Here is a 16,636-nt window from a genome sequence, read left to right on the forward strand (position 1 = left end):
GGCTGTGTTGGGTCTTCGTTGCTGCGCATGAGCTTTCTCTGGTTGTGGCGAGCTGGGGCTACTCTTTGTTGTGGTGCACGGGCTTCTCATTGTGGTGGCTTCTCTTGTTGCGGAGCACGGGCTCTTGGCTCCCAGGCTTCAGTAGTTGTGGCTTGCGGGCTCTAGAGCACAGGCTCAGTAGTTGTGGCACACAGGCTTAGTTGCTCCACAGCATGTGAGATCTTCCCGGACCAGGGCTTGAACCCATGTCCCCTGCATTGACAGGTGGATTCTTAACCACTGTGCCACCAGGGAAGTCCTCAATAACTTTTATATATATGTATATATAACATACAGCAGTGTTAATTATATTTATCATGTTGTGCATTACCTCCTTAGTACTTACGTATCTTATATCTTTTGACTACCAATTCCAGTCCTCCCTCCCCCCGCCGAACATGTCTTAATGTATTTGACTTTATCCATAAAATGTTGATTCCAGGTAGACATTGATTTTTCTTTAAACCTATGGTTGCCTATTTAAAGTATGAATCTAATATTCTTGCTTGCTAGTCAAAGTAATTTTCCTACTTAGTGATCTGAATTTCTTTGAGAATCCTCTTTTTTTTTTTTGGCCACACCATGTGGCTTGTGGGATGTTAGTTCCCCCACCAGGGATTGAGCCTGCACCCTTGGCGGTGAAAGCATGGAATCCTAACCACCACTGGACCGCCAGGAAATTCCCTGGGATCCTCTTAAATTAAGTTCTATTTTATGAAATCTGTTTTAATTTTGTTGCTCAGTTATAATGAGAATTAAAGCTCTCTGAAATGAACTGTGCATTTAAGTTTATTTCTAAAAGTGGTATTAGAAACGAAACTTGGTGAATTGTATGGTATGTTAATTACATCTCAGTAAAATTGTTAAAGAAAAAATAAGTCAAACCTAGTGTTTTCTCGTTAAATTACCGTGACTCTCATGATTTATCACCAATATTTCATTGATTCTTTTTTGAAGGACTATCAGTGATGTGTTTATAAGTATAATTTATTGACATCATGTATAAGTAAAGAGTAGTTATATTATTTATAATTTAATTGACATGTTAATGAATTTGGAGAACCAAATTCTTGTTACTTAAAAGGAAAGGATTTTTTGTTTTAATAATATCTGAAATAGTGAACATAAAAATCTGTGTTTGAATTTGTATTTTCTCTTTGTATTAAGACAACACTCCTCGACCTGGATGCTTTGGCACGACATTTAGCTGACTGTATTCGAAGGTAAAATTTGATGTGAAATTGACAGTTATATTGTTGAGAAAAGATAAAGAACGTAATTTTATGAACTGTCTTGTTTTGCTTGTATTCTTTTTTGTAGCAGGGAGATCCTTGATCATCAAGATGGTAATATAGAAGATGATGGGCTTACAGGACTCCTAAGGCTTGCAACAAGTGTTATTAAACACAAACCACCCTTTAAATTTTCAAGGGAAGGACAGGTTGGTAGTAAGACATCCAAGTATTTATATGAAATAAGATTGAACTTTTTTATATTGTTTCCTTGTATGTGGGTATGTTAAATTTCCTTAAACATGCAAACATGAAGTTTACCAGAACTTTATTACTAGCAGGAACAGTGAACTTTGAATAAGATGAATCCTAGAAATATGAATCTTAGCCTTGTTTTTAGAATGCAGAACAAGTTTTAATTACTATGACTGTATATATAGAGGCAGTCTCTGCTTAATTGTAGATTTTTATAGAATTGAATATTTTGAATTAGTAACTTAACACAATGGAATTAATAAGTAGTCATTTTAGAGTACTTATTGGTTTCATTTCTTAAAGGCCCATTTGATATAAAATCTATAATTGACTTTGATAACACCTAATAACTCTATACCAACAAATGTCTAATTTCTCTTTAGATTACGTTATTTACTGTCATTGGCACTTTTGTCATTGTCTTCAGTAAGGGAAGTTAGTTATGGTTTGGAGGATTGATTTCTTGAGGTTACTGATTGTGTTAGGAAACACAGGAATAACCAAAAGAATGGAAGATTGTCCCCGTGAGCATAGGCTCAGGGATTCTTAAGATAAACTTAAGGTGACAGTCTTATCTGTCTTAAATCTGTGCTACTACCCTTATTTCACAAAGCGCTGTTTTGTGGGTTTTCTCCTGGATCTTTTAAAATTTTTCTATTACACTTCACTGGGAATAACTTGATTTATTTATAGTCTTGCTGGTTGAAGTCTTACATTATATAAACCAATATGTAACTTTTATTCCAAAATATAAATGTATTAATTGATATTTCTGATAACATATCATTGTAAAGCAAAAGTCATTTTAAAGAAAGAAAAAAATTTTTAGGCACTGCTGACAAAAATATTCCTATATATTTTAATTTCATATGATATTTTGGTAATGGCCTTCCAGGACTTTCTATGGCTATATTAAATACATAGGTATATAATTTATATTAGGTAAATACTATTCTGTGATTTGTGTTCTTCATTTAAAATGAATCCATCAAAAAAGAAAATACATTAAAAAGTTGAATACATAGAGAAATAATTTAATCTTTATTGACATTTATGTTGTTGGTAGTTGTAAAAAAAAAACTGCAGGGAACATCTTTGTATACCTGTTCCATTGTATACTCATATAAATTCTTAAGAGTAAATTTGATTCATTTTAATCAGAATACATCAATTTACAAAAGGCTCTATCAGTTTATACTCCCAGCCACACTGTGTAAGAATACCACTTTCTCAGACATGCCCACATTCCTTACATGACAAGTCTTTGCCACTCTCACTATTTTAGTTTTATTTCCTTGGTTATTGTTGAAGATGAGTGTCTTTTCATTTATATATCGTCCACTTGTATTAACTTGCAGTTTTCTGTTCATAATCTGCATGTTTTCTTCTGTCATTTTTCTTATTTATTTTTGAAAGTTCTTTATTTTGAAAATATCAACTCTTTTCCTGTCACATATATGTGCAGGAAATATTTCCAAAAGTTTTGTCTTCATTATTTGTATATATTTTTTAAGACCACTTGTTTTTTTTCCTTCTTCTTTTGTTTATTGATTTATACAATTGATTATCTTAGGCAAAATTTTTGAGCCCTTGTAAGGTAGATACTGTCATTAGATGCCATTTTGACAGATGATGAAACTAAGGCGTAGACAGGTTAAACAACTTGCTTCACTGAGGACACTCAAGACTCTTTACTTGACCAAGCTTCTAACCACTAAGCAATACTGTCTGCAGGTGTTAAAACCTTAAATACACTGTTCTGTAATATGCTTTTTTCACCTACCTTATAGATTCTCCATATCAATAGATATAGAGTTAATTCATTCTTCATAACAACTGCATAATATTCTTTTTCTGAAAAGATGTGATATATCTAACTAGCTTCCTAATGTTGAGCATTACCTTACACTACTATAAGTGATGTTTCAGGGAAAATGTTTATACATCCATCATTTAGGAAATCTGTACGAAAAAATTCTAGAAGTAGAACTGCTGGTTTACGAGGTATGTACCTTTGTGATTTTGGTCAGAACAACCATGATGCTCTCTGTGGAGGCTGAACTGATTTATGGTCCCACCTACAATGTCTGTGAGCCAAGTGCCAATTTTCCCACATTCCTACCAACCCAGTGTATTATCAAATTTAATTTCTGCCAGTCTGATAAGTGGAAACCATTCTCTTAGTTTTATTTTTCATTTTTTTGTAAGTATGAGTAAGGTTGAGCTTCTTTTCATGTGTTTGAAAGCCATTTATTTGTATTATCTTTTCTCTGACATGCTCAAATCCTGTCCTCATTTTCCTTTCATGTATATACATGGTCCTTTTCTTGATAATTTGTAGAATTTTTGTATGAAGGAAATTGGCGTATGTACTTGGATTTATTTCTGGACTTTCTTTTTCACTCTACAGATCTATTCATTCACCAATATCATATCCTAACTAAGTAGATTCACAGTTTTTAGTTAATATCTTGTAGAGATGGTCCATCTTCATTATTACTCCTTTTCAGAATTGTCCCGGTTGTTTATTTTTCCACACGAACTTTAGAATCAGTGTGTCTCATTCTTGCAAAGATTAAAATTCTGATACTTTTTAAATGGGGGTTGTGTTAAATTTATGGATTGATGTAGAAAAATTGAAATTATATTAAATTGCCTATACAAGAACAGGATTTGTCTTCTTATTTATAGGAGACCAGTGTTGTGTTTTCCAATTTAATGTTTTCATTTAGAATTTGAATTTTAGGAATTTTAAAATAAGGTTATTCCTAGGGATTTTCTTTGTTAGGTATCATAAATGCACTCTTTTCTTCTATTTTGTTTTCTGATGAGTTGTTTATGTGGAGTAAGGATTTTTGTGTGTGAATTTGTTGCAGGCCACCTTAAGTTCACTTACTGTTTGTAGAATTTTTTTCTCAGTTATCTTTGTGTTTATCTTCAGTATTGTCTTTGATTTTTCATTTGTTTTTAGTTTGTTGTCTTCAAGTAATTTTTTTACTCCTTCATTTTTAAGTCTTAACTCTCTCTGTTCTTAAGTCTTAACTCTCTCTGTTCTTTCACCTAATTTTGTCTAGAACCTCCAGAACAGTGTTAAATAATAGTTTTTTTTATTGTTTATTGTTTACTAATAGTTGTTTATTGAGAAGGTTTTAATGTTTGTGTAGTCAAAACTTTAGTTTCCCATTGTGTTTTTGGTGAGATCAGAAACCTTTAGAAGCTTTTTTGCAGGAGAGGTATGTAGTCTGAATTGACATTTTCAAAGCTGTACTCATGTTCTAGGGGGAGATCTAGACTACAGGTAGAGAACTAGAAGGGCAAGTGTGAAGGTTAGGGGTCCAGTTAAGAAGTTTGGCAGAGGGATGATGATGAAAAGTGGTTGGACTTAGGATATTTATTGAAGATAGAGTTCACAAGACTTAAATTTTGAGAAGATTGTGAGGTGGGAGAGAAACTAATCAAGAATGACTTCTCAATTTTAAGCCTGAGAAACTAAGTGAATGATAATTGCCATTTACTAAGAAAGGGGAAATTTAGGATAGATAAGATTGCGGGGGATGGGGTATCAAAATCAGTAGTTCTATTTTGGACATGTTAAATTTGAAATGTCAATTCGGTATCCAAGTGCAGGTGCTTAAGGCAGTTGGTGTTGGTGTATTATTAAGAAGTCGTCCTTATCACCAAGATACTAAAAATACCTGTTCTTCTGTAATAATTTTACTTTATTATTTATTAATTTTTAAAAATTTCATCTAGAATTTATCGAGGAGTAACTGTTTTCCATAAAGAGACTTATAGTAAATATTTTAGGCTTGCCAGGCCACATATGGTCTCCCTCACCACCACCATCACCACCGCTACTGCTGCTGCTGCTTCCTCTCCTTCCTCACCTCCCTGCTTCCTCTTTCCTCTTCTTCCTCCCTTCTACTCCCTCTTCCCTTCTTCTAATTCCCCTTTAAGAGTATAAACCCCACTCTTTATTTCTACTACCTTGTATAGTACCTAGCAAATATATGTTGAACAAATGGATGATTAAGACTCAGTCCTGATTCTTAAGAACTGACGATCTAATGGTTCATTTGTTCAGCAGGTAATTATTGAGAAGTTTGCCTTATGCAAAATTCGTATGTACCTTCACAAATAATATCATGACTGTTCATGATATTTGTAATTCATGGTAAAGAATAAGAGCCATTAAAGGGATACAATCAGAGGTATGGAAGATCAGATAGTATTGACGGGATTAGGAAAGGCTTTGAAGAAGATAAAGCTTTTGTAACCAGGATAAAGTCCTTAAGTAGAAAAGTAAGGGAAACATTTAAGTCACAGAAAAGAGTATGGATGAAAAAAATCAGTCCTACGAAACCACTGAGTATGTGCAGGATATTGAATGATAGTTCAATTTGGCTTGAGCTTGAGGAAATATGGAGGAGGTAATTTGGGGAAACTAGGTGGCCATCTGTTGTGGTCACAGGAGGTTTTTGGTTTTTTTTTTTTTTTTTTTTTTTGCGGTACGTGGGCCTCTCACTGCTGTGGCCTCTCCCGTTGTGGAGCACAGGCTCCGGACGCGCAGGCTCAGCGGCCATGGCTCACGGGCCCAGCCGCTCCGCGGCATGTGGGATCTTCACAGACCGGGGCACGAACCCGTGTCCCCTGCATCGGCAGGTGGACTCTCAACCACTGCGCCACCAGGGAAGCCCCAGGAGGTTATTTTTATATGTACAATAAAATAAAAGCATTACTTTTATAATTTAAAAGAGGGGCCTTTCAAGTTTTTGATCAGTCAAATAATGTCAGAAATATGCTTTAACAGAATAAATCTGGTAATAGATTGAGAGGCAGCATACTTTTTCAAACTTTCTTTGAAGTGGTCTTCTAGCATTTATTGGTCACATATTCTTTAAAGAATTTTGGAAAACCTAGGTGTCCTGTCACAGATTTTTTAATTTTAAGAAATTTCTAGATTTTTTTCAAGTTTAAGTATTTTTTTAAATTGAAGTTGATGTAGAATATATAAGTTACAGGTGAACATCATAGTGATTCACAATTTTTAAAAGTTATACTCCATTTAGAAAAGAAGAGAAAAGGAAAAAAAAACATTAAAATTTGTTTTGGTTGAGAACAATGAGTCCAAAAAGATCTTTAAAATATAGCACTTACAGAAAAAATAAATACATAAAAGTTATACTCCATTTATAATCATTATAAAATATTGGCTACACTCCCTGCATTGTACAGTTTATCCTAGCTTTAAGTATTTTTAAAGCATATTATTTCCAGAGTATTGTTGAAATTGATAAAATAGTTATTTCCTATGACTACATGATGTTGTCTTAAATTTCTTCCATATATAATTATCATTACATTACACGTATTTGGACATGGGCAATCAAAGCAATGTAAATAGACTTTGAATTTTGCCAAGTAAGTATGAAACATTAAAAATGAAATTTTATTGAAAATTATGCATTAACAAGAAGGGTATATGGATTTTTAAATTAATTCATATAGTTGTAGATGGATATTCCTTATTAAGCTAGAATGACCATGTATTCATTCTCTTCCTACTTTATATTTCTGTAGATAGAAGTTGTGAGAAACCTTGTTTCACATTGTTTTACAGTGAGAAACCACAGTGAGAAACCGTGTTTACATACTGTTTACAGTAGGAATGTTTTAACAGCGTTATTTAACTCTTTGAATTTCTTCTGAATTACATGTCAAAGATCACACTCTGGAATCAGAAATTATTTTTAATATTCTCTCAGGTATCAGTTTGAGGTTCTTCTTTCTGTGAAGTATACTAAAATGGCTGTACCATTATTTATCAAATGGATATGTTAATATATATGTTACTCTTTCACTTAGGACACCTGCTTTCCTGGTAAACTCAGAGTGAGGAAAATAAAAATATTGTTCATTTCAGCATGCTTTTACCAATCCTAATGTTTCAATAAAATATTTTTATCACAGGCTTTAAATATATTTTGTCAAAACTTTGGAGCTATGGTTATTTAGCTCATTCAGTTTCTAGATCTAAACTGATTAGCAAAGATAGTTCATTGTTAAACTAGTTATTTGCTAATTCTATTTCTGTTTGAGTGAGTGACTTTATTTTCCAGTTCATGTAAATATGTTACTCTGTGTCTCCAAGACAGTTATCTCACCTCTGAATTACAGAATAGACAAGACATAATCTTACTGTCAGTCTGTCAACTATATAAAATAAGCCTCTATTCACCTTCAGTATTTCTTAGCCAAATGTACCTTTCTTTGCCAAGTCAGGAACTATGCACTGTACTTTCTTTGACAGTAGTGAGATGGAGGAGGTGAGGTCATTAATGGGAAAATATTCTGAATTGTCCTTCATTTGGTACCTGTGTCAGAGGTTCCCTAGACCACTCCCAGATTCACTGATTCACTGGAAGGACTCAAAGGACTCAGCGTGTAATTGTATTCATGACAAGTTTTATTACAGCAAAATAATAGAAAATGAAATCAGCAAAAGAAAAAGCATGGGACCAAGTGTGGTGAAATGAGGTATGCCCTTCTGAGAGTCCCCTCCCAGTGGAGTTGCATAGGACGTGCTTAATTCCCCCAGCAATGAGTGTGACAACATGTGTGAGGTGTTGTCTACCAGGGATGCTCTCTTCAGCCTAGGAGTCCAGGGGTTTTATCAGGTGGTGGGTCATGTAGGCACATAGTACCTGCATAACTGACCACAGTCAATGAAATTCCAGACTCCCAGATAGAAAGCAGGTATTCTGCATAAACGAAATACAAATTGGTACAGTGAGCCACTTTTATCACTTGCGGAAAGTTTTATAACAGAGGAGGGAACTGTTGACCATTCAGGTGTTCAGGTGACAGCCAGGAGCCAACTTTACAATGTAGCCTTTCTAAGGATAGCAGAGTCTCAGTCTTAACAATATTACCTCTTTTCTATACAGTACCCCAGGAGGTTCTATACCCCAGAACAATGTACCATTGTAGTACTTGAGATTGAGATGGGTGAGGGAGATAACTTTCTTTGGAATAGTAGCAAAGGACCAATTAAAGAACAAGTGGGAAAGGTGGCCCTTTCTCAGGCAGATTAAATTTAGGGAAAAGTATATCTAGAATGGTAAAGCCTTGCATCTCAGTTTGAACTTCACTGGTATTGAAGTTAAGAGCTTGGTGTTTTAAATCCTTAGTATAGCACCTGCCAAATCTGACTCCAGGCGAGATGCTTAACCTGTTTTGTTTGTTTGTTTTGTTTTGAGGCCTTTGAATAGTATCTGGCACTTCTAAGTGCTCATTATGGGTAAGTTGCTGCTTTGGCTGCTACTGCTATTTAAATTATTAGAGTGAAGTAAGGAGAAACTTAAGTAAATGCAGAGGCATTCAAGATAGGGAGTAATGAGTCCTGAGCTAACATGTTTGGTCACTGAATGGAGTGGAAAATAGTAGCATTGTAGATGTGACTCTAAGAATGAGCTATAAGGTATCAAGAGGGAGAGAAGAGTGAAGGTGAAGCTCCTACCCCCATTCCATTTTCCCTAAGAGAAATGAACATTGGGAATACTTTCAGATGATGGTATATGATGCTCCTTTAAGTTTTTAAACAATCTTAATAAATTGTAGATTGTCATATAGTCCATTTTACTCTATGTAACTTATTAATTTTATTTGGAATATAGTTAATTTCCGAGTTTAGATAATATACTTGGTCTTTTTTTTTTCCAGGAATTTTTAAGAGATATCTTCAATCTCCTGTTTTTGTTGCCTAGTCTAAAAGATAGACAACAGCCAAAGTGCAAATCACATTCTTCGAGAGCTGCTGCTTATGATTTGTTAGTGGAGATGGTAAAGGGATCTGTCGAAAACTACAGATTAATACATAACTGGGTTATGGCACAACACATGCAGTGTGAGCATTCTTCTTTTCCTTTAACCTTTCTAAATTTTGTTTGTAGAAATGAGATTTTGGAGGGCATGATTTAAAGAAAGAATTCACCATTCATACATTTTAACATTAAAAACTGTTGTTGCTAGGACATACTGAAGTTAAAAAGTAAACATTAGTTTTTGGGAAAAAAACCAGTTGTGATGGACTTTTTAAAGATATGTGAAATACTTTGGCATTTTTGGGTTAAATAATTTAGTGCCAAGAAAAGACAAGTTTTGACAGTCCTTTCAATATTTAGGAATGAGTTAGTTTTATTATGTGTTCTAACCAATTTAAAAAATAACCATATGTTTTATGTATATGAACTAAATAAGTAATAGATGTAGTGGCTATTAATGAAAGCAGAATATATTATGTTTAATAGTTTGTTTGGGGGGGGCATCCTTTCCTCCCTCTTTTTTCAGCAGCTCATGCACCTTATAAATGGGACTACTGGCCTCATGAAGATGTCCGTGCTGAGTGTAGATTTGTTGGCCTGACTAACCTTGGAGCTACTTGTTACTTGGCTTCTACTATTCAGCAACTTTACATGATACCCGAGGCAAGACAGGCTGTCTTCACTGCTAAGGTACAGTTTTCCTTACTTTAAAAATTAAAACTATAGGGACCTCCCTGGTGGTGCAGTGGTTAAGAATCCACCTGCCAATGCAGGGGACACAGGTTTGATCCCTGTTCCAGGAAGATCCCACATGCCACAGAGCAACTAAGCCTGTGCACCGCAACTTCTGAGCGTGCACTCTGGAGCCCGTGAGCCAAAACTAGTGAGCCCACATGCCACAGCTACTGAAGCCCAAGTGCTCTAGGGCCTGCATGCCACAACTACTGAGGCCGTGTGCTGCAGCTACTAAAGCCTGCGTGCCTAGAGCCTGTGCTCCGCAACAAGAGAAGCCACCACACTGAGAAGCCTGCGCACTGCAATGAAGAGTAGTCCCCACTCGCTGCAACTAGAGAAAGCACGCGTGTAGCAGTGAAGATCCAACACAGCCAAAAAAAAAAAAAAAAAAAAATTAAAACTATAAAACAAAATTTTAAAACTTTGTTGATAAATCTTGATTCAATTTAGTAAAATATTGTTTGAGAAAATAATTTGAGTTAAAATTGACAAACTTTGGGCTTCCGTGGTGGCGCAGTGGTTAAGAATCCACCTGCCATTGCAAGGGACACGGGTTCGAGCCCTGGTCTGGGAAGATCCCACATGCCACAGAGCGACTAAGCCCTTGCACCACAGATACTGAGCCTGCGCTCTAGAGCCCATGTGCCACCACTACTGAAGCTCACACGCCTGGAGTCCATGCTCCGCCACAAGAGAAGTCACTGCAATTAGAATCCCACGGACCAAAACAACGAGTAGCTTCCACTCGCTGCAACTAGAGAAAGCCCACGCACAGCAGCAAAGACCCAATGTAGCTACAAATAAATTAAATTAAAAAGTTTTTTTGACAAAACTTGATATTACTGCTAACTTATGTATATTTTAATTATTTTTACATTTCAATTGATTACTCCAAACACTGTAGTATAATTTCTTTATTTATCAAAGGAAAACACAGTTGTAGAATATACACACTCATTGTATCAAATGAACACGATATTTTCAGTAAAAATAAATGCAAATTTTAATTATATAGAAAATAAGCAAAGCCTAAAACAAAGTAGGAAATTAGTACCAGAATCAGTGAACTTATTTATCCTAAAGTAAATTTGATTGTGGCCTAGTGTATTTGAGTAGGCTCTGCTTATGGTTTTTTTTTTTTTTTTTTTTTTTTGCCGTACGTGGGCCTCTCACTGTTGTGGCCTCTCCCGTCGCTGAGGACAGGCTCCAGACGCGCAGGCCCAGCGGCCACAGCTCATGGGCCCAGCCGCTCCGCGGCATGTGGGATCTTCCCAGACCGGGGCACAAACCTGTGTCCCCTGCATCGGCAGGCGGACTCTCAACCACTGCGCCACCAGGGAAGCCCCTGCTTATGTTATTTTTGTTAACTTGTGCATTGTAGTTTTCATTTTTTGTTTACCATGGGCTATTTTTTAGTTTGCCTTCTGCACTGCTTTTACAATTTTTTGGCAGCCTTTTTTTTTTTTTAATTAATTTTATTTATTTATTTTTGGCTGCATTGGGTCTTCGTTGCTGCGTGCGGGCTTTCTCTAGTTGCAGTGAGCCGGGGCTACTCTTCGTTGTGGTGCATGGGCTTCTCATTGCGGTGGCTTCTCTTGTTGCAGAGCACAGGCTGTAGGCACACAGGCTTCAGTAGTTGTGGCTCGCGGCTCTAGAGCACAGGCTCAGTAGTTGTGGCACACAGGCTTAGTTGCTCGACGGCATATGGGATTTTCCCAGACCAGGGCTCGAACCCATGTCCCCTGCATTGGCAGGCAGATTCTTAACCACTGTGCCACCAGGGAAGCCCTGGCAGACTTTCTTTATGCTTGCACTTGGGTTTTTATTTTCTTCCATCATGTCATCTGGATGTCCTTGCATTTTTTCCCTCTTACAAAGTACTGCAATTCTTTATTTATCTTCAGTGAATCCTTACTATGTTTAAGTTATGCTTCAGGGTCTCTAAAGCATACTCAGTATACTCAAGTGTGGGTTTGTTTTTTGGCTTTAGTTAAATTGATGTTTTTAAGTTGATCATCTAACTGACTATTAGAAATAGTTGAATAATTGATTTCATTTAGCATGTGGAAATTTTCTTTCTTTTTTTTTTTTTTTTTTTTTTGTGGTACGCGGGCCTCTCACTGTTGTGGCCTCTCCCGTTGCGGAGCACAGGCTCCGGACACGCAGGACCATCAGCCATGGCTCATGGGCCCAGCCGCTCCGCGGCATGTGGGATCTTCCCGGACCGGGGCACGAACCCACGTCCCCTGCATCGGCAGGCGGACTCTCAACCACTGCGCCACCAGGGAAGCCCAGCATGTGGAAATTTTGGTGACTAAATTTGGTTGCCCCCATCTGTATAATTTTATAGAACCACTTACCAAAGAAGCATGTATTCAGTGATTTTCTTTTTTAGGTGGTGACTTGACCACAATTTGTAGTTTCTCTTCCTTATATTTAATGATCATCTTTTAGCCATTAGCACTGTCAGGAATTAGTGTGTTAGCAACAGAAAAAACAATCAGATGTGCTAACTGTGAATCAGTCTCAGAAATGGTATTTTTGGTTAAAAACTAAATTTAGACTTGTCTCTACATAAGGAATTCTTACAGAATAGAATTATTTTCTGATTTTTCACAGAGAGATTAAAGAAAACTACATGTATTTTACTTGTGGTAGAATATACACAATGTAAAATTTATCCTATTAACCATGTATAAGTGTACCGTTCTGCGGTATTAAGTATACTCAGATTGCAACCATCACCACCATCAATCTCCAGAATTTTTTCACCTCCTCTAGGTGAAACTGTACCCATTAGATACTTTACTCCCCATTCTCCCTTCACCCATACCCCTTGCAGCCATTATTCTACTTCCTGTCTCTATGAATTTGACTATTCTAGGTACCTCATATAAGTGGAATCATACAATATTAGCCCCTTTGTGACTGCCTTATTTCACTTAGCATAATGTCTTCAAGATTCATCCACTTTTTCAAAATTTGAATCTCAATTAATGTCCTTTAATATTTAGAGGACTTTCAAAGATCTTGGCCAGTAGTACCCTGCAGTGTTAAGGATCTGCTGCTCTAGAAAAAAATAAAGATATGACTAGATGAGGGTGAGATGTCATTTGTTAATATAATATATTCTTTAATGTATGGATTTATTTGTGGAAAAGGTGTTTTCTGTTCTTGCAAAATTGCCAACTTGTAAATGCTTCTGTTCAGCATTGAACCAAAAAGTGCTGATCTGGAAAGCAGTTTTAAGATCTCTTTATTCAGTTTCCTTACATAATAGTTATGGCCATATTTGTATAATGAACAAAATACTCCAATTTTTAAAATGCTAAAATTGTTAACGAAAAAATACTGTGCTTTTCCTACATATGGCTAAAATAATGAAAACAGTGTTAAGCACATTGTAATACTTTCTTTTCTAGAATGTCTAATTTACCATCATCATTATGTGTTAATGGAAAGTTTTTCCTTAATTTACAGTATTCTGAAGATATGAAGCACAAGACCACTCTCCTGGAGCTTCAGAAAATGTTTACATATTTAATGGTATGTTTGAGAATTGGGTATGGAAAACTACTTAGATATACCCATTGACCAACGGTGAAAACGTTAATTGGAGTTCATTTGTATTGGCCTGTCCTGACCATATACTCTTATTTTTCCAATTGACTTTGTCAGTTGCTGATATTCTTTGTCAGTGAATTTTAACTGTCATATTTCAGTCATCTACATTTTGTTAATTTATCCTTTGAAGAATTTCTTGTATCTGATCCATTTTTTATCAGAAGGTCACACCTCCCCCCTTAGTCTTAGGGTTTTCCAACTGATTTTTCTTGTCCTTCTTAATGTCCACCCCCAAAACTATAAAAGTAATTAATCTTTAAAAAACAGCAAATCTAAATATATTACTCCCCTAGTTAAAACTCTTCAGTGGTTCTTTATTATGAAAAGAACAGTATCCAGGTTCAGTCAGGATGGCATACATCCCCTGTGATTCTGCCCCTCCCCTTTAACCTCCTTTCTTATCCTTCCCCACATCTAGCCTCACCCTGTAGTAACTGTAAGCCTTTTGAAGCCCATCACCCTTTTGCTTCATCGCTTGTGCAGTTATTTATGCTGCTCCTACTGCCTGTGGCACTCTTCCAATAGTACTCTTCTCCATTTTCTTCCATTTCTCATCCTTCAGGAATCAACTTGGTTTTCTTGAGAAAGTCTGTCCTCTAAGAGACCAAAAATTCCACAGAGTATCTCCATGTCACCATAATTCTGTTGTACCAGCACATGTATTGAAAGTTACTTGTCTCACCTATTAGAATTTGGAGGACAAAGATCTTACCATATTTATTCCCATGTATTTCATCTTGTGAGACTTAATAAATGAGATTTTTTTTTTTTTTTTTTTTTTTTTTGCGGTACGCGGGCCTCTCACTGCTGTGGCCTCTCCCATTGTGGAGCACAGGCTCCGGACTCACAGGCTCAGCGGCCATGGCTCACGGGCCCAGCCGCTCCGCAGCATGTGGGATCTTCCCGGACCGGGGCACAAACCCGTGTCCCCTGCATTGGCAGGTGGACTCTCAACCACTGCACCACCAGGGAAGCCCATAAATGAGATTTTTAACAAAATTAAAAGATTTGTTAGTTATCCCTTGATTCCACTTATAATCTCCTTTTAACAGAGTTGGAACATGCTATTGAACTGGCAAAGCACTTTTACTGCTATTTTAAACTACTAAACCAAGGTTCAGTTGATAGGAGAACTTATGCACCCTGCAAAGGCTTTGTATTTTATGCTTCATGATGCAAACCTCCATCCTTCGAATCCCAAATTTCTTCCTAGAAATTCCTAGGCTTAAAAAATAAAAATTTCTTAACTTACGGTCATTTAAGCATCTTCTGGCACCGAGACTATTAAACTGAAAAGGCAATGAGAATCAAACAGAAATGAAATAGAAGAGAGCATTTTCATACTTTCTTTGTAGATTTACTACCTGTTTCTTTGTTGTTAATTCAATAACCTTGTGATAATTTTTATTTTTATTTGAGATCTAGATTTATTTGATTGTTTTATAATCCTCCTCCTCACCGCCCTCCTTTTCTTTCACAGGAGAGTGAATGCAAAGCATATAATCCTAGACCCTTTTGTAAAACATACACCATGGATAAGCAGCCTCTGAACACTGGGGAGCAGAAAGATATGACAGAGTTTTTTACTGATCTGATTACTAAAATTGAAGAAATGTCTCCAGAACTGGTTAGTACCAGAACACTCAAGTTTCTTTGAAATTTTTACAGATTTGCTAAATTTTAAATTACTGACTTTCGTTTGTATTTTTTTTAAAGAAAAATACTGTCAAAAGTTTGTTTGGAGGTGTAATTACAAACAATGTTGTATCCTTGGTAAGTATTCTCCCTGTTCTTTGCTTTTTGGAAATCTTAATGTATATTTTAGCTTATTATGATAATTTACCAATTTTTGGCTATTGATTGACAGGATTGTGAACATGTTAGTCAGACAGCTGAAGAGTTTTACACCGTGAGGTGCCAGGTGGCTGATATGAAGAACATTTATGTGAGTAATGTTGTATATATTTTTAAAATTTTTTTCTGCTTTTAACTATTTGTGTATAGCAGGCTTGTGTTTGTTACCTTGAGAGAAAATTAACTTTCACGTTTTCACCTATTTTCTTCTTGTGATGATACTCAAATAAAAATTAAAGGTAGATCACAAAGCTGATTTTTCCCAATCAAAATTTAAATACTTGAGTTTTTTAAAAATGTAGTAAGATTCAGAGCACCTTGTCAATATTTTTACTAAATTTAAGCATTTGCTTTTTTAAAACATGTTTTCCTCTGTGCATTCTGCCCAAATTGTAATTAATGCTTTTTGTATTTTTGCATGCTGTAAACAATAATGTGAAACTCTTAAGTGTGGTTTTATACACAGGAATCTCTTGATGAAGTTACTATTAAAGATACTTTAGAAGGTGACAACATGTATACTTGTTCTCATTGCGGGAAGAAAGTACGAGCTGAAAAAAGGTACGCTTTTTGAAACGTAATTTTTGTCATTTTGATAAATCATCAAATGGAAGTAAAACACAAACTTAGGATAAATTAATGTTAAACTTTTATGAAAATTATGTGATTAAGGTTATGGTCAGCTGCTTGGAACTCATTCTTATGCAGCAATTTTTCATTCAGTTATGCAAGTAAACTTTCAAGCACTCTTAAATCTTTTCAGATTTTTTTTTTCCTTTTTATTAAGCAGATACTTAGCAAGGTCTATATGATTGCTTAGCTCTCTGCCGTGCACTTAGTGGGGCATGATAAAGAGTCTACTCATGAATTGAAGACCTCTGAATCTCTAAAGTGAGAGGTTTTTTTTCTTAAGAGCCAGCCATAAGATGCTTGGTTTAGGACAGAGTAGTTGGTTGGGTAAAGATGTTTCAGTCCTACCAATGAACATTGAAATTAGATTGAAAGAGCATCTTATGTAGTTCGTTACTAGGAACAAAGGCAGAGAAGTAATCTGGTTATATTCAGGCCGTCTCT

General features: G+C 35.9%; 1 protein-coding gene across 1 annotated transcript in view; it reads left to right on the forward strand.

The window, feature by feature from the left end:
* The window catches only part of USP34 (ubiquitin specific peptidase 34), a gene marked incomplete at its 5' end in the record, with an annotated part of 242,243 nt that overhangs the window by 173,849 nt on the left and 51,758 nt on the right, over nt 1–16,636 (forward strand). The window contains 9 exons of the mRNA XM_079720517.1: nt 1,207–1,262; nt 1,360–1,480; nt 9,249–9,432; nt 9,879–10,039; nt 13,565–13,630; nt 15,189–15,335; nt 15,425–15,481; nt 15,576–15,653; nt 16,029–16,123. Coding sequence (XP_079576643.1) covers nt 1,207–1,262; nt 1,360–1,480; nt 9,249–9,432; nt 9,879–10,039; nt 13,565–13,630; nt 15,189–15,335; nt 15,425–15,481; nt 15,576–15,653; nt 16,029–16,123 — 965 coding nt within the window. The remainder of the gene's footprint in view (nt 1–1,206; nt 1,263–1,359; nt 1,481–9,248; nt 9,433–9,878; nt 10,040–13,564; nt 13,631–15,188; nt 15,336–15,424; nt 15,482–15,575; nt 15,654–16,028; nt 16,124–16,636) is intronic.

The sequence above is a fragment of the Hyperoodon ampullatus genome (genome assembly GCF_949752795.1).
Source record: "Hyperoodon ampullatus genome assembly, chromosome: 15".
Classification (NCBI taxonomy): Eukaryota; Metazoa; Chordata; class Mammalia; order Artiodactyla; family Ziphiidae; genus Hyperoodon; species Hyperoodon ampullatus.